Raw genomic sequence first — 19550 nt, 5'->3', positions numbered from 1 at the left:
CCGCGTACAGATACATATTTGAAACAGATTTACCTTCCGCAGTAAGAATAATTTGCTCTTACCTCCTTCTAGTGTGGCGTTTCGTCGTATACACTCCATCTCTGTTATCGTTTCGAAACATTTTCAATGATTCAAGAAACCTTTCCTCATTCAGCTGCCCACTGCACGGGAAAAGATTGAACTACGTATCCGAATTTCAAAAGCTTTCCTTTATCGCTGTTATCTGGCCATTTCAAAGAGTGGAGCTAAGAAAGAGTCTTTCGATACGTTTACGACCTGCTTTCCGGCCTGAATTATGCATGTCGCTGACCCGCGTTACTCGGTGCTAAAGCCTTTGAAAAGGTTCGTTTTTGTCCTCTATTTCACCGGGCTCGAGACATAAATAGCCACTTCGCTGTCTGCAGGGGGTGATTTGAAAGAAATTTTGTACGCAATAGCCTGGCCTTTGAAGTTATTGGCGCATCTTCCTTTCATCGAGGGAATGTTCAAAGGCCTCTCTATCCCGGTGACGAGAGTTTTGGGTTTACGAGTATTCATTCCGAAAAGGAGAAGGAGCTACGTGCAGAGTGAGCTAGTTACTTCACAATTCCACCTACGGCCAGCCATCTTCGGAATTATGTCTCTGATGGCCTGCCGATCAATGAATTGCTATATTTTTTCTCGTTGAAGCGCTTTTTCAATCCGCATTTCCTTCTCTACTCATTTTAATTATATTCATCTTTTCTAATTGTGAACACTTCGATTTTTTATATAGTGCATTACCGTCCTTTGACTCAATATATCCTTCGAAATGTATTTTCTCAAGCTCTTTTCTTCTTGATATATCTTATAAGACGTGGAAGATCCCAATACTATTACTTCATTTCATAGATAACGAACTAGCTTTTTATGAATAAAGATAAAAATCAATGATAATTCTTATGAAAACGTTTTAAAATTAAATGCTCTATTTTAAGTGAGCAGGTACAAAGTTTTAGGGCCTTAATTGTATCTAAATTCTTATTCTGTGGGGAATTTCAATTCATTCATCTGATGTTTAAATTGTCATAAGTAATTTTTCGGTTACAAACGGAGATGATAACAAAGTATGGGTTAATAGAACAAATAAGAATGAAGAATAGATACATTTTTAAAATGAATGCATTTTGACAGCTGTCAAAGGAAACTGAGAGCCTTAACCTCCGTATATCATCATCTTTTCTCGCTGGAAACCGTGCTCCACTTCGTTTACTTGCTTTTTCTCCTTAACAGACTCTTTAAAAGTCGCTTGAAGGTGGTTTTGGAATCTTTGCGTGCAAGATATATAGAAAATGACTTCAGTGGTAACGCGTGCTTGTAGCCATTAAAAGCTGATTTCAGTTTTTTGTGCAATCATTTCACGCATATTTATCTTCATTAGCTGACACACATAATGGAGGAATTTATAAATTGCCTATTGCGGTGTAAACTGCATCTGTCTCTTTTTGTTAGCAGCAATTAAAAGTGAAAGCTATTTTAGGATTTGAGTCATAACTTCGAAACCGACACCTCTTTTTATAATCATAAGTTTTATTTTCACGTGTGCATGGGATTATTTATGTTTTACCGTTACCACATTGAATGCTAATTATGCGAAGATATTGCTTTCGTTCAAAATATTGTTCTTAGGGGTACCGTTTTTCATTCGATATTTAAAATTACGGATTACATGTTACTCCTTTTAGTTTGTAGCCTGCAGGAACATGTGGCTGAGCCGACGCGAAATTTATTGTCTATATAGAATAAAACACACTTCCGACCATTGACTGGCTGACTGATTCATGCAAATGTTTGGGGTGAACGAGGCGAGATACGGCAAAAAGTCACGGAATCGACACCGTCATAAATCGTCTGAAACCCAAGGAAAATTTGTCGAAACGCTAAATTTTCTATCTATTACATTGTTGCCAACTGAGTCTATGTTTCTACTTGTTCGGGGCATTAGGGGGTCAAAAATTCGATGATAATAAGGAATTTGAACACCGCGGAGAAGCTTGTTGATGGAACTGAAATCACTATGGCAGCTATTGGTCTACATCTTGTAAAAGTCTGAAAGCCTGGAAGCCAAGAACTGTTTGTTATTCTTAGGATTCAATGTAAGTAGGATATATATCACCGAAAAAAAAAATCCTTAAGGTACAAACGGCAGACAAAAATTCTAAGAACTGGCAGAGTAACCAGAAAAGGCCGCAGGCCCTTTACGGTTGGGCATAGGGGTTCCCCCTCCTCCTACGAGCGAAAGCCAGTATTACCTTATAGATACATAAAAATGTCCCAGTTGCAATAGCGTGAACCCAACTTTCTACTATATATTATCGCATACTGGTTCTTTTTTAATATTTTGGCCCTTGCATACCCCAAGTTAATTTATTTCAAGCGAAAATTTATTTCAGGTTTAGAGTGCCCCTTCATGTTTCTGTCGCACATAGCGTTTGGAGTTGAGGAATGGAGAGAAACTAAGTCAACGGAGGCATTATCAATTAGAATGAACAATGGACTCTGCGGAATGATATGAATGGTCTAACTTACCTGAAACGTGAAACGGAATTCCTTCTAAACTTTCATATTGTAGAATGACAAATAGTACGTTCAAAGTAAATATTTCAGTGTTAATTGTTTCAAGTGGCCTTCACATTCGACTCAACTCACTATCAAATGTTTTAAAGTTAATTTTTACTGAGAAACTTTTTACGCTCGGAATTTTAGCTATAAGTAATTAAGTAAGCTATTTGATGAATAAATGGATTTTCGATTCATACTTAATACAGAGTTATCTTTTCTAAGTAGACAAGATACTTTTTCCATAAAATGTAAATTCAGTTTTTCGTAACAATTCATCAACCTTTATTCAATTATATGGGATAATTTTAAATAACATATGCTGTGTCCGCCATGTTTCAATTCCTTTTGAGTGAATAGATATATTATCTGAGACTACGCTTTAGTTCAATTCTTTTTCGTCCATTTACTTCATGTATAAATGCCAGAAACTCTGCATTGCTCTTCCCATTCCGGAATAAAAGGTGACACATGTCCCTTCAATGTGAATAACGTATTCGGAATGCGGCAGGAAGTTCCTTACTGGACTCCAGGAAGCCATGTGAATAGTGTGATTGTACTCGAATGCCACAGATGGAGTAGGTAGTCGATAATTCTATCGTTGAGAGGATCTCCGTTTTCGGAAGATTAAGGAAATCCATTTATCTTTGCGAGGAGAGTAGGTGGAGCTGCAATTTCGCAATTGGCGTTTTACTTCGTTTGCCATGAATGGATGCACTCTCTTGAAACGAACATTTTATGCAAAACACATAATACCTTCAAATGGTTATTTAAACACTTTAATTTAAAACTCGACTACTGACCAAGGTTTTTTCTTAGAATATGACATAGCATGTCGAAACCATGGTCGCTAGTGGAGTTTTGTATGAAATGGAAAGTGTGGAAATTACCATTTGTACTTTTTATCGTGGATGTATCACATTTCCACCAATTCAAGCCTAACGCGATTATATACGTGAAATAATAGCTCAGATGAAAATTGATTTTTTAAATTGAGAGTTGAACTGAACCAATTACATTTTTTGCCAAATTTTTGATCAGTATTTAGTGATATTTCAAGTACTTATACACAATTTAAGATTTACTCCTTCGATCAGTAGATTCTCAATGATATTTTTGTCGAATGAAATACCTTACCGTCAATATTAACAAATAAAATAATATTTGATGTTATTTTGATTTTGATTGATTCTTAGTCTGCCTTTACGGCTGTTTCGTCCATTTTTCACTGAAAGGGTTGGCACTGAATAGAGCATTGAATTGTTAAATTTTTTAAGCCCTTTGAAATTAAACTGAAAAAGGAATTCTTACATTGCACATTGGATAACTGGATCGTTTGTCAGTGGTCATTTTAAGTACGATGTTCGCCCGTTCCACATGATCGATTGTAATGTGAATTCAATTGTAAAGTGAAGGCAACAAAACTGAACTAATAATTCATCATCATCACTGGTCAACAATCCTAGGATTGGCTTGACGCAGCTCTCCACTCAATTCTCCTATCAGCTAATCTTTTCACACCTACGTATTTCTTCTCTTTCACATCTCTCTTTACTTGTTCCATATATTTTGTTCGAGGTCTTCCTTTTCCATTCTTGCCTTCCACTTGTCCTTCGACGATTGTCTTCATCAGGCCATCATGTCTCAAGATGTGGCCTATAAGGTTGTTCCGTCTTCTTATTAAGGTTCTCATGAGGCTTCTCTTCTCTCCTACTCTTCTTAGGACTTCCTCGTTACTAACTCGGTCGATCAGTTTTATAAAACCAACACATTGTGATATTCAATTGTCGGCGAAATGTAGAGGAGAGATGTGAAATGTAGCGTATCTAATATTTTTTGTGCATCGTCCTTTTGCATTAACTTTAAACGTTCTCGGAATATAATGAATTTTCGCTCGTAAAACCAGTGCTCTGCAATATTCTTATCACGCGAATCGCTAAGGGCACCACTCTTGAAGCGGAGGTCGACTGTGTCGTAATTACTCCCCATTTATGCTAACTACTAATTTCTAGACGTGAGTGATTTTCACTTCAAACTAGTGTTTCATGTCAGATTAGTTCTGTAATGGTTGAACGTTCACCTCTATTCCTCACGTGTGGCAGAAGGATGTGATGGAGTACGTGCTGACAAATTAAATGAAGCTGCACTTGTACGTTTTCTCCTTATGCATTCAACGAGGGTTTAAAATTTCATTTAGTAAGATCTCTTTCCTCTGTATTGACTTTTTTCTGCGTTGGTGAAGGCTATTTGCACGAATGTTACAAACGGATCCTCAAGTAGGGCTCTAAATATATTGTCAAACACGGCGCATTTAAATGGGTTTACATAAGTCGCCTCTCGCGTCGCAGACGGACAAAGTGATCCGAATTACAGGGGGGGGATAAGGTATAAATAGCAGTTTTAACCAAAATTCGTACAAATGAGGATGTGATCTACGAAAATCATGAAAGTTCAATGCTATTCATCGCAATTAAAAATATCTTACCGCAAAATACACTAAAAAACTGTAAAATATTGGTAAAAAGTGGATCGCATTGCACTCACCACCGCGCCCGCGCCGCGGACATTTTTGAAAACCGATTAAAACGCGACCGAAGTGGTAACAGAAATCTCTCCTCTATGGAATGGAATTGGGCCTCCTCTATGCAGTCTCTTGGCCATTGGCTTCCTACTCTATGCACAGTGTGATCAGTCATTGCGCATCTGACCCCAAATTAACCCACATTTTTGCTTTATATAAAGCTTGACCCTCCATCGTTTTGCCTGTCGTGTAAGCGATAGGCTGGCCGTATCATTTATGAAAAATAGAAATTTCTTCAGAAATAATATGATGAAACGCAGTAAAGTTTTCTCGGGTTTCGCACCAGGTCAGACCCTCCATATCTCCTTCCAACGTTTCGATGAACAACTTGCCCATCGCCATCAGGGATTCAGGAATCCATTCAGTTTGGATTCCTGAATTCCTGAAGACAATGGTGACATTATCTATTTAGTAAATATTTTCCTTAAAACCGCACTGAAATCTAAAGAACCTCTAAAATAATCTTTTCGATTAACCCTTCAAAAAAGCATCAGGTTCTCTTTCATCTTCTCAAAATTCTTAAATCCTAAGCTGTACACCATCCGCTGCCTGAAGCTATCGTAGTAATTCTTATCCGTCCACTTGTACGTCATAATTTCTTAATTTTTAATTAATTTTACATTTATTTTAAATGTAAAATATTACAGTGCGACCTTATTTAAAATTCAATACCCCAAACTTCAATCTGGTTTAAGGAGGTATACTGTCAATAATTTGCTCCTTAATATCATTTTACTTACCCCGCACTCAAGCCTTATTACTCGGAACAGTTGCAAGGAATCCTTATCAATATCGCGCGTAAGGAATTGTTTCGGAATGTCAACACTATTTATCTCTGAGATAAGATTTAATAGTTCTATAGTTCATAATTCAAAAATATCATTTATGAAAAAGACCGCAATGTTAATTGATCTCTGATGAGAGATTCAACTCCGCCTTGTAACGTCTTCGCCTCAGTTGGAAGAGGCGTGAAGCGGCGGTGTCCGTCTTGTTTTCCCCGGCGACCAATTTAATTTCGGAAGCCTCACACAGAGGGAGCGAAGGAGGCCTTCCGCAGCGGGGTCTTTCGCAAAAACTTCCCCTCCCTTTCCTTCACCGAAGCCTAGCAATCATCGCGTCCACTGCGTAATGCCAAACCCGAAAATGCTTCTTTCGCTCCTACTCGCGGCTCTTTTAAACAAACGCCTGCCGGAAACTCTGCGCTTTATAAACAAGCGGGAGACGCTTCTACGGGGATTTCAGAGAGGCGACTTTCATGGTATTAGGTGCTTTGCGATTTTTGGCATGCCGCACAGGAATGAAAAAAAACAACACAATCAGAAAAAAATCAGTTTTGAACCAGCAGTCACCGCTGCTGTTTACTAACTGCTTAGCAACGTCTCCATGGATGTTAATTCTGTGAAAATTTATTCACGGAGTATTACGACATGCTTTTTGCCCATCATATACTCCGCTTCTTTTCATGTCAGAAAAGAGTGAAGGAGGCATACTTTTAATAATATACTCCTGAATATCGTTTTCTTTAGTCTGGATATGACCATAACTTCATTGTGTAGTTGCAAGGAATCCTTATTACTATCGCGCGTAAGGAGTTGTTTCGGAATGTTAACACTATTTATCTTTGAGAAATTTCAAGTCGGGTATTTGCTCTTAGAATCTCGAATTAGCTCCGAATCCGTTGGTACAAAAATCGTCGTGTTACGCACCTGCAATCACGTATCATCACTTACTCATACTATCAACTTGTTGAATTCCAAAATATGCTTTGGTGTTGCTCTTGGCTCCAATGTTCCATAGTTAAATCAACAATTCGCCCATACGACTTACACACTTTTTTCATTAATTTATGATTTTCTATGTAACTTTATTGTAATTCATTTTTCCATAATATATTCTTCATTTCTTTTGTAACCGTCGCTTTCGTCAAGTCTTACAGTGTATACAATAGTTCGATCTTCTTTTCTTTTTCTGTGCGAAAGGACATGTATAAATTGCATGTATAACTAATGCGTTTTTTCCTAATCATTTCTATTGCCTGCCTGACCTCATTACTCCCTTCGTACAGTGCTATTTATTCCCAAGAATTCCTTCCCATTCTTAAAGCAAAACACTTCAGAAATTTCAGATTTTGTGAATTGTCAGATAGCGTCGTTATCTTTTTTGATGCAACATACTTTTTATTGATGATGTCGTGACATTTGTTTACCCGCGTATGTATGAATGGCGCGATAATCATAACTAGAAGTCGACGAAACCCTTGTCCCAAACATAAACTAAATTGTATCTTTAAAAGGTAAAGCAATGTGTAAGAAAGGGTTTTCACTAGGGAAGTTATTCATGAATGACTATTTTACATTCCAAGAAGTAGGAAATCATAGGTTTGGTCTTCATCATTCCTCTATAACACCACATTTCAAAAGCCTCTTCCCTTGATGATGAGCACATATTCGCGTAATATCGTAATTTTGGCTACGCTTGGGTGAATTCTTTACGCGATAGATTATCTTAGACCTGCCCTAAATCACTAATACTGTATAATATGCCAAAAATATCTCAAATCACCTTTAGTGCATCCAGCACTACTCTGTGAAGTGGAAGATTTTTTCGGAGTATCCATCGGGTCAGGTGCTCCATCACGGCCAGCGTTTCGATGAACGAGTCGTCCATCGAAACGTCGGCCGTAATGGAGAGAACATGACCCGATGAGAATCCCAAATAACCCTCCATGATACAATTTGCCGGGAAAATCTGAGATCATTCTCCTCAATGTGAGTCAAACTGTTTTCCGCCGGCCTCGATGGCGCCGGGGTAACGTCCTCGATAGCCAATCTAGAGGTCGCATGTTCGAATCCCGCCAGGGTGGATTTGCTACCTTCCACGGCCATGGATGTATCAAAAAATTTAATTGAAAGAGAAACTATGTAGTCCTAAAGTCGCTTGTAATACTTATAGACAACATTAATATTATTATCCCTGCTCCTTCCTGCTGATGACCTTTTTTCGTGTCACTGAAAAGGAACGCGTTTATAAATGTCTTCCTTGGAAGCAGCAGATGATCTCCTTGGGGAGGAAACTTGCAGGATATATCCCTTTTCTTCCTTCTCTCTTCCCCTTCGCTTCATTCCTCCGTGACCCTTGCCCCTTTACCATTAGAAGGGAACGCCCCCGCCCTCCCGCGACCCCTCCCCCTTTCCCTAATGCCCTGTATATCCCCCTCGCGACCCTGCAACCTTCTCGTCCGAGTGTGAGCCAATTCACCATTCAACCAGCCAGTCTCTCTCCTCTTTCCCCTTCCCACTTAATCTCCGTCGCCATCGAAACCGATGCTTGTCGAGACCGCCGTTAAGGCGAAGCGCGTCCGGAAAGTAAGTACCACAGCCCAGGATAAAAATGTATACAGAGCATTTTTATTGAGAGCTCTCTGCGCTTGAACGCCTTGCGTGGCTTCTTACGCAATCCTTTGCCTGATGGCCCGCAGAATAGCTGCCTATGCCAATGGAACTCTTCCCTAAGGTGGCATAGAATACTACTATTCGCTGTACCAGGCGTGTTAGTTGTCATTTATCGGTCAATTAAAGTTAATTTAAATATTTTAATGAAATATGTATCGTTTAATTACCCACATCATCCTAAAAACTCCGCTTGACACTCTTCAAATATCTTAGGAGACGCGTATCTTCGGTTCATCACCGCCGAAATTAGGGGAGTATTCTGGCTAACAGGGAGTAATGCTGCGGTGTGGGTAGGATGAAAGGGTAGGGAAGATTATTTACGCGCTTCTTATTAGACTTAGGTTTTTCCAGAAATTATCATTTATTCTGGATGGTCCTTACTATGCAGTATTAGCTTAAATACAGGACACCACTTTGCGGGCTAAAGTGAAATAAGTTTTGAAGATACATATCTGAACAAACAGAAGGGATGCAACCATGCATTTCAATATAAATTACACAATGTACAAATTATATAATATACATGGCTTTACTCAATGGAGAGCGAAAATAAACTCCTGCATAAAATACAGCCTACATATTATGTGTATTGTTAAATTTTAATTCTTGTTTACGTGTTATTTCTTTATTATTTGTGTATCATAGGTACTGCTTTATTGTTATTACTTGATTTTTTCATGTACTTTGAGCTTTTTGATGAGCCAATTATTTTAAATTGTGTTTTGCTCCATGGGTATAACCAGAGCATGAATAAATATATATTCAATTCTATCTACTAAGTTACTACCATTAATTCTTGCTTCCAGTATTTTGCCAATGTATGCCATTTTCTGGATGAAATGGTCTTTTATTTTAATAATGGTCTAGTCATTTTATTTTTAAATTAGGTCTTCTATGTAGTGAAGTTCCGTTCATACATTCCATGTAGCTTAATCTTTAATAAGACCTCGCGCTGTGTTTTTGGCGTCCGTACCGATAATATGCCCTGCATACAACTTGATAAAAACTAGCGTCCTGTGAAATGGGGTCTTGTGTCTATGCGTTCCATAGCGTTACTCACGGCAAATCACGAGATAAAAGCCGTGGCTGCTCATGAAATAGGCTTGTGCTAATGCTTACCGCGCCGATATACAAAATTGTGTCAGGGCAACAGAGGATAAAACCGAATTGGAATGTAATGTTATTTTCTTTTTTCGCCGTTTATTGCTGCAAACATTCATATCAGTTCATAACTCCATACGCATATAAAATTGATAAAACAAGTATAGAAAAACTATGTCGCAAAGGACTATATTGTAACCCCAAAAAGTTGAAGCATCAGTCAAAAAGTTGTTGTAATCAGAATTTCATTTTGTCCTTTTAAATATACCTTTGGCTTGAACCGGTGGCGGATCCCGGATAGGGACAAGGGGGGGGGGGACTAGCTGAGGAGATTAGGAAGTAAACTCACTGCAGTAATGGGAGTTCGAACAAAATTACCATTTTATCTAGTATAAATGGGATACCCCAAGAGTGGGCTATAGCCACCACTAGCCCCTCTCTGGATCCGCCACTGGTTTCAATTACCCTTTGTGGAGTTAGTATTTGGATAAATGTGATAATTCTGGTATATATACTTTAATAACAATAGTTTTGTAATACTTTTGCCGTTATTGAGCTCATTACACTCCTGATACATGGACGTTAATAGGTAGCGATAAATATTTTCTGCCGTCAGTACAGAAATTCTAAATATCAATTGTGTTTAATAAAACAATTTCATAAATTATACTTAAACTGAATAAACTAAACCCTAAAATTTAAACTCTTTAAGGTAGTTAACCCCAAACAAGCTAAATGTGCTCTTAACCACTTAATCGGTGAAAATCGTTATCATTCGCACAATCGGAATAACCTAGGCGATGCGTATGCACTATAGACATCTACATGAATAAATCTTTATCCAATTACGAAAATCTATTGTGAAATAATTTCTCCCATCAGCCATTTTTGTTGAGGAGAGGCTTCAATCAGAATGTCACTGATTGGTATCGTTGATAGTAATGTTCGTAAAGGAGGTTGATAATTTTCTGGGCTCATATTTTCTTGTGGATTAAGTTTTCGCTTGAATTTAATCCTCGCTGATTGCAGTTCATTTCCAAAGTTTTTCTAGCCATGGTGAGAAAGGAAGTCGAAATACGCTAGTCCACCCTGACGATTGCAGAAACATTCGAGTGTATAGGCACCTTTAATTTGAGTGTGGGAACTAAATAAATAATTTGTGTCGCCGTTTAAGCTTCTTACGTAATACAGGCAAGAAAGTGAAAGGATGTTATCAATACTCTGACCGAAAAGGCCCGTTATAATGTAAATGAATGAATGGCTTTCCACCATATATCGCTGGCATGCATTTCTCGTGTAGATAATGAAAGATTTTGTCTATTATATACTATTACTATACATATATTTTGTCTATATATATAAACCTGCTGATTTCCGTCTTTGCTAATTGTGTTGTGGCTTTGATTGAGGCTTGATAAGAAACAAGAAGCCGGAATATACTTTGGGGCGAGGATGAAGGAAGAATAAAAAGCAATTATGTAAGGTTTACCATATATATACGTGAGGATAGACCAATATGTTTAACTTAGGTAATTATTGGCGTTAAAATAATAAAGTGAGAACGCGGTATTGAAGTGAGGGTGGGGATGTACGATCTTATGGGAAGCGATTTCTTCTTCCCAGGCATATGGTTAAAAAAAACGCCACAGATTAACCAGGAAATCTGCATCCGAGTTGTTCATTATTCCGAGCTCATCGCAGTGGTGGCGCATAAATATGGGGGGCGCGCGTCCCTCCCCCCTTGCGGGGATGCCTGCATTACCGAACATTGCAGAACCACAATTGTAACTTTTTTATGTCATAAGGTAGCATAGTTTTGTTTGTGCGTGTAATTAGTTTCAATAAAACTATCTTAAACTTTGCATGTAACTTACTAATTTTTAATTACTATCAAAGTACAGGTAGCACAAAATATCTTTTGCGACCCCCCACCTTTAGTTTTTTCTGTATCCGTTACTGGCTCATCGTGACCACAAATTGCGGCCTGAAAGGGAGTAATATTGGTGGATAGAAACTGACTTTTTCATTCGGAAAAAGTTAATAGAGTTTAGATTGAACACAGTATCATTCTGTGTTGCCTTGACTACCAAACACCACTGGTCCGTTACAGCAAACCTTAGTCTAATGGTACCGGAATGATGAAATGGAAAGTGGCGAGAAGGCCCTTTGAAGGTCACGAGGGAAAGGTCGGGAACGCTGCTTAGTCGTATAATAGATAGATTAATAAACATGATACAATAAATGACGCGTAGCTTTCGACCAGTCTGCTTGAGATGGATCTAGCCGAAACATGGATGAGAATAATTAATGATTCAAATTGTTTGTGAAGTGTTTGTATCCCATACACAAGTTCGAACATGTTTTATTCCTTTGCATCTTCAGCGGAATTAGTAACAATGTTGAGCTTTAATAGCAGACGTGATAACTTAAGGATGCTTGAAATGTTAGGGGGAATTATGACAATTTTTGATATAAATGGAGTGGAGTAAGTAACAAGTAAGTAATATATAAGTGGATATAAATGTACATTTGTCGTTTTATACAATTTGGCTCATGAAGAAGGCAAGATGCTGAAAGAAATATTTATGATGAAAATGGAATATTTTTAACCTTGCTAATTGTTAATGCATACCCTTATTTCTATTTCCTCCCACTCTTCTTAGCACTTCTTCATTACTTGTTCGCTATATCCATTTAATCCTCATCGAATGCTGCTGGTCTTGTTGTCATGCCTAAACGATAATTTTTCCGAAGCTATATGGAGAATATGTGCCAGTTTAGTGCCGGAACATTGCATCATATTTTTTCTCTCGGAAATCACTTCTGCTTCCCATAAGTCAACCGGCAGCAGTAGAACACCGTTTCCTCCAGCCCCTCCCCTCCCCATCCCCACGCGCTACTGATGCTCCTTCCCCTTTTTACCCCTCCTCCCCCTCCCACCCTTTTGTCGGGAAGAGCGAAAGCAGTCCACAGCGGCAGCTCCCGATGTTAATCTCTCCCTTGTTCTTGAAGTGCGAGCCAGATAAAAGTTTCGCTCGCTCAAGCACCTCAGTCCACGCCTCGTCTTGCCCCCACGCTCATTCACCCCCCCACCCCCTTGCCAGTTTCGGATATTTGCATCGCAAACTCCTCCCCTCTCTTTGTTCAGCGCACTTTCTCAAAGAATTCTGTGTGTAAATCTTTTTTCGCCCCCCCCCCCCCCTCCAAAGCCGTAAACTTCTCCACCTCGACTGCCCCACGTCCCCTCTCCACCGAGCAGTGCAAACTTCTTCTAAGGATATAGAAAGAGGGACAGGGCTCACCGTTGTATGGCGGGTTTACCTTCCACCTCTCCCGGTTTCGGGAGCGGTCGCTTGCCGCCGCTGGTCGGTGTAGGAGGAGGAGGAGTTGACCGATTGCTCCCGCCCTTGTCACCCTCCTCCTCCTCCTCTTGCTCCTCCGCCAGTGGCACCTCCACGCCCACCTCCACAGCCAACCTCCAATGCGTCTCATCCACCTCATTGCATTTCTCGCCCGCGCACCGCAGGCGTCTGCTGTTCCCGCCGCCGACGTCCACATCGCCACTAGCCGAGGAGGAGGAGACGGCGGTGCCGCAGTCCCCGAGGACGCCAGACTCACCAGGTGGCGGCGGACAGAGCGAGCTACTTCCCAGGATGGAACAGGATCAGGTGGGTCCTATGTTTCTTCATCTTGCCATGTTCCTCAGTCTTCGCGTTCAGTGCTCCAGTGTGATTTGTAGTGTGCCAGGCTATGCCTTCGGAGAAAAGAAGTTATGTAAACACTGCTTCTGTAAAGTCAACTTTATGCGGAGAGATATCGTGGAACAACATATCGAATGATAAACAGAGATTTCGTTCTGTATTCTTATTTTATTTTACTAGATTTCAACCCGAGTTTCGATTGCTACACAATCATCATCTGGTACTGATGATGATTGTGTAAAAATCTGATTGTGATTGTTTTGTAAGATTTCAAAATAAAGTTAGTGGGCAGTTCGAAATCTTTGTTTATCATTCAACTGCTTATATAAATAGGTGTGGACGGGTTTTAGGCTTCTTGGGCCATATGGGTCCTTTCCGATCTCCAATCCTCTGCTTTTGTTTGCCAGTCATAGCCAAGTGTGACTTGTTGGTTGAGGAACCGTTTGATCGGATAATATTAATGTAAACAATAGTTATCGAAGTATTAGTTGTCATTTTCTTATTACATAAGGCCATTTGGGTTCTTCTTCTATCTTTCTTTCTTCGCTTTCGCGTTCCTAGTGCCCGAGTGAAACTGGTAGTGTGCCTGCATTTTCCATCGGAGGGAAGAGGTGTTTATGTAAACAATGAATCAGAAGTCTTTCGACGCCGCGTGGCTACGCTCCAGATTCCAGGAGTTACACCTTAACTATCTGATGGGATTACGAGTTGGGAAGGGGAAGTGGTTTTGTGGGGGAGTCTCTATGTGATGAGCACAACGGCTACTCCAGGGTTAGCATAAGTTCGGAAGAGTTGGATAGGGGGAATGACGCACCGTCATTGGGGCGGCGCGAGCTACCTCTGTCGAAACGATCCTTTTGAAGATTTTTAACTACCCAGTAATAAGAGAATTGTTTACAAAAAAAGCTACTTTCAGAAGTAGAAGTACTCTTTGATTTTTTATTGCAAGGAAAGCGTGGTAGCATAGTGGGTAGAGCACTTGGCTGCTGATCGAGAAGTCCGTTTCAAATCCTGTGTGAAGCCTTCGGACTCTCAAAATCCTCGAAGTGCGAGGTGGCTCAGGAAAAGAAACTGGCCCCCAATACCCTGATTACATGAAGTTTACACGCCTGTGGGATAGTCCGGGATGAGCTTTACCCTCACCTAAGAAAACCAACCTTCGGGTTGAATCACTGAGTGAGAGAGAGAATGCCATTTCTCAATTTCTATCGTGTATTTCTTGTCAGCGGTACCAGGCCTCTTGCAAACACGGGTGTCAACCCTCAAGCTAACATCAACTGCTAAATACATCAATTAGTGGGAGATACGCTTTTTGCGGGTGTTCGCAAGGCAGCGTTCAGAACATTGTGACGAGTAGTATACGAGGTGATTCGATTGAAGTAAAGAGTTGTTTATGTAATCGATACTTTTAGGAGTACTAGCGGTCGGTTAGAAGTTTTTAATTGCCAAGATTATTCTACGTTTACGATCGTTATTTGTTGTCAACGGCAGTAGACCTCTTGCAAATACGAGTTTCAGCCTAGAAGCTTACGATACCTGAATTTACCTATTGCATTCTAACTAAGGGGAAAATACAATTATGCGTGTGTAAACTATATATTTTTCAAATATTAATATCCCATGCATTGATAACTTCCTTTTCGGTAACGATACTCGAATTCGCTGACTGAACAGGGACCAGTGTTTATATCGTTGAGGGACACACGGATTAACTACAGCTACAAAAATTGTAAAGAATATTTATTACATGTGATTGTCGGGGATTTTGTGTCATGCTAACGATACCTATGACACTCCATGGTGCTCAATGTCTCCAATCTTTACTAGATCTTGGCACTTCACATTGATCCTCTTGTTAGCCAAACCAAACAAGAGTAGGTGTCAAGCGATCAATTTAAACATCGGCCTTTGGAGAATCGATGGTCTAAGGCGTTACTTAATAAAAGTTGTTTATCATGTAAATGACTGAGTTTTTACGTGTTACTGTAAAGTTGATCTTATAATTAAGGGTCACCATGAACTTGAGACATATCACTGTTAGTTCTGGTCAAAAATCCCGACATTAACGCGTTCTATGGGGTAAAAATCACTCGTTCTTAAAATTGCTGAATTTTGCAAAAGTCATCAATGTGTGAAAAATATTCCATTATCATCTTAGATTAAAATATCAAGTCTCTATTTAATTAACTACACGTAACTATTTGCCCTAAGGTCTGAATGCATGATGTAGATGTCATCAACTCTTATTAAGCTCGCCATCGAACATTCCGAAGAAAATGTCCAGCGAAAAAATCTCTTGGATATCTTCATAATAAAAGTTAATCAATCGATATTTGTATAATATATGTACGTAATGGTTTCTTAAAAGAGAAGACTCACGAAATACACGAAAAGCATTCATTTGACCGACGCCGTACACTGCTTTCAAAATATGCGCGACACAGCCTTCAAAATATTCATCTTTCACCTTGTTTTTACCTCTACGCAGAGCGTGTTTTTTTAAACTAACACCTACTATGGTCTCGCAAAATCATCCACTTCATTTATATATTTATATAAATATCGATATAAATAGGCTTCAACGTGCGGTACATCTTTATCTCTTCCGTATTACATCACACGAATTGGTATCATTAGTTTTATGTGGTTTAATTCTACATCAAAATCAAATGCTTACTTATCAAAAGAGCCGTTCATTCATTATATTTTTTACAATAAATGAATCAATTTTTACTTTGGCCAAAGCTCCATAACGTCATAAAGTGTAAATCGATTTAAATATTAGGTGTTGAAATCGGCGATTTCCATCATTCTAATCAACGATCCCACTTTTAATTAAACGACTGATTTAAAATCTCATCGATATCCGTTTGAAAAATATGGTCCCGTCATTCATGGATCGACCGAGTTCCGAAAAGATTGATGGAGTCCAAATGGAGAAGCATATTTGTAGACCTATCTCATCATCAATATGTCAGGAAAGAGGCTGGACGAGTTTTTTTTTCAGCTCAAAATCACTTCGTATGGTAGTAAATACCATCAATGGGAAGGTGGTTTTCCTTTTTGTTTTGATTGCCACAATAAGAAAGGCAATTATGGGTACGAACTTGTGTTATAGGAATAAGTTTTTGTTTCCATTTAAAGGTTTACTTATACTCCGTGTTTTGTCTTAGATAAGATACATACTTCCCTCTTAGAACGTCTTTCCAGTAATACCTGATGCTATTATTTTCCTTGTGGAAAAAATGACAGTTCCATGAGCATGTGAAACAGAGAAATAGGCGGCTGTGTTCACTTGTGCACAGCAAATGAGACTTGTTTAACGTGATTACGGCTTCAGTCACAAAACGTTCTATAAAAAATTACGTCTCCCTCTGCTGAACTTGCTTAACTATGCGTGACTAGTTCTTTTTTTTATCTTCACTCTTTCCATGAAAATGTTTTTATTCCTTGGTCTCAATCAGTTGCCCACTGTGATCAATGACAAGCTGAAATAGTCGTTGCCTTTATGACTTTAATGCCTTTCACTAAATAGCTTTAATTAATGGGTGCCAAAGCCAATGGATAATCAATTGTATCTACACCCTAAGCGCAATTGAGTGCGTGACACACGAATTTCTGTGGTGGTTATTGCTATCTGTCCTCACATTGCAGCCGGGTCTTAACCAAATCATTAATCGTATTCGTGGAATAGGGACACAAGCAAGCGCCGGATCGATATCATTATTTGAAGATGTAATACATGTCTAATTTCACGTTATTTCAGTCTTACATATATGATTGAAACAAACGAGCAGGCTTTAATCTACACGCAGCAAATCACTGATTCTAAGATATTATTTGATGATTATGAAGTTTTTTTTAAACCAAATTCACCATTATGGAATGGATACTTGTGGATGTGCTAATATGTATGCTTTTGTTATCCGTATGGTATGGATGCTTTCTAATATTTATTTTATAATTATAGTAGTGTTTGGAGGTTACAGGGACTCTTTCGTATCTCAATCTTAATGTGGACGAGTGGAATAAATAGTGAAGATACTATCCGACGTGGGAAAGGAGATGTTCATTCATATTTCGTTCGTTGGTGTAATTACATGGATGTAAATGTATTTAAGAGATGTGGTTTCTTGCATTGTTTACAGATGCACTGGATTTATAATCTTATCCTCCATTAATTTCTTTGGGCTAACTTATTACGTTATGGTTTTACTACGAAGTGGCTCAAATTCTAGATTCTGAGAGGATTATGACTTGTGGTAAGCTATGCACATATTTTTCTCTGCCTCAGCTCAGAAAAGAGACGGCGAGCATTGTATTCTCGAGTTTACTGACCCAATGCCTGTGGATATTCGACTTAATAGGATGACGCATTCATAAGACACGTGCGTGTGACAACGAGCACAAATTCAGGCGATGAAAGGGTGCTAAAGTCACAGCACCGAAGCCAATGAGAAGGATATGGGCATTAGTCACTCACGCGGAAACATCCTCCTTCCAAAAAGGTGCAATCATTCGGGCTGAGAAACGTCAACTCGCAGCACATCCCGGATTTTTCCTAGACCCTTTATTAGTAACTAGCAGGCCACCCAGCGTTGCTGGGGAAGGATAGTACCCAGGGAAGTGGGAAACTTGGAATTCATGGTCACATGGCACAATTTTTAAGTAACGGAACAAAGCATGTATGACAATGGTATACATATGTAAGAGCAGACAATAGAGAAAACGATTTCCGATTACCTCGCACGGGATCAGCTAAAATGCCGCTCCATATTGATCATTATGTGTGACCGTGTGTGCATAGATCAATAACGCCGTGTGAACGTATAACCCAGGAAAAAGGTTTTCACAAAGAGGGTTAATAGTTAAGTGTAGAGTCCTTTGAGTATTGTTTTCCCTTCGAGCGTGTCAAGAGGTGTGCATACCCGGCAGCAGTGGCGTAACTATGTGGGGATGAGGGGATAGATCCCTTCCAAAAGCCTCAGAGAAATAAAAAATGTTTAAAACTATTGACTAGTTTTGACGCATAATGATTGCATCTGCTTGAGGTTCAATTTTTAGTGCCAAAGTGGTGTAAAATGTATTTCCTGGCATGTCATTTTTCAAAAATTTTTTGCCTGGGGGGAGGGGTCGCCACCCAGGCCATCCCATCCCTCCCCAAGGCATATTCCTAGTTACGCCACTGCCCAGGAGTATGACCATCCACGGAAATTGTATGGCGTGACGTAACAAACGCTAATGAGAAATCGGCGGGAAGGACGCGTCGGACACAACCGAAAGTAGCATTACGGGGTTCGGGAGCATGAGATGCACCTATGTGCTAACTTTAATTGCAAACCGTGCAGCCGTATGGAAACGCATAACGGACAAAGAGACATCCTCTTATAAATATTATTCATTATTATAATAGTCATTAAATATAATTTGGAAACGAAAAAAGATCTATATTTAATCAAAATAAAAGACCCACACTCGTACTACTATTGAAACCTACGAGTATATTGTTTGTGAACACGGCATTCATCGCTCTCTGATCAAAATTTTAACTTTCAAGCGATGTGATGTATCACAGCTCTCACTGCCTCACCTATGTTGCAAAGATAAAAATAATTCAGTTGATCTCCTCTTTACCATGGTTTCTACATACCGAGGATTCGCTAATTTTTCGCGCGCTTTTTGAAATTTCTAATTGGGCCCATATATTTCTTTTCGCACATGTTTCATCTGTTATGCGTGTGAACGCCTTTTTTTTAGAAAAACAATTTTTAACTTAGCAATATTTACGTGCACTAATTCTCTTGGAACTGTCCACATGAACGGACTAATATCATGATGCGAAGGTTTACTTTACTTTTGAATCATGAGTGTAAACCATCACTATCAATGCTCTTTCGAAATCAGAGGACGCGATTCCGTCAGTGCACATTTTATGCTTTGCGGGATAAGGCATAATGATTACGAATCTACGGAACCATTAGCACTCAAATTTTCAGTTTTCGGTACGCATGATAAAGTTTCAATGAGATTCACTCACAATCCATTTGGCTCTAAATTCCTCACTCGGTTTTCCGTGTTATTACTATGCCTTTGGGAGTGTATGAAATGCGTTTCAGAGTGTTTGCCAAAATAAGAGTT

The 19550-nt window shown here is 39.3% G+C and overlaps 1 protein-coding gene across 4 annotated transcripts in view; it reads left to right on the top strand.

Moving 5' to 3' along the window:
- Positions 1 to 19550, top strand: part of LOC124162852 — a 269833-nt gene that overhangs the window by 165321 nt on the left and 84962 nt on the right. For all 4 annotated transcript variants that reach the window (XM_046539526.1, XM_046539527.1, XM_046539529.1 and 1 more), the window contains one exon: positions 13238 to 13379. In XM_046539526.1, coding sequence (XP_046395482.1) covers positions 13238 to 13379 — 142 coding nt within the window. The remainder of the gene's footprint in view (positions 1 to 13237; positions 13380 to 19550) is intronic.

The sequence above is a fragment of the Ischnura elegans genome, chromosome 7 (assembly GCF_921293095.1).
Source record: "Ischnura elegans chromosome 7, ioIscEleg1.1, whole genome shotgun sequence".
In the NCBI taxonomy this organism is placed as follows: Eukaryota; Metazoa; Arthropoda; class Insecta; order Odonata; family Coenagrionidae; genus Ischnura; species Ischnura elegans.
The sequence above is the reverse complement of the archived record's forward strand: the minus strand, read 5'-3'. Positions and strand labels throughout refer to the sequence as shown.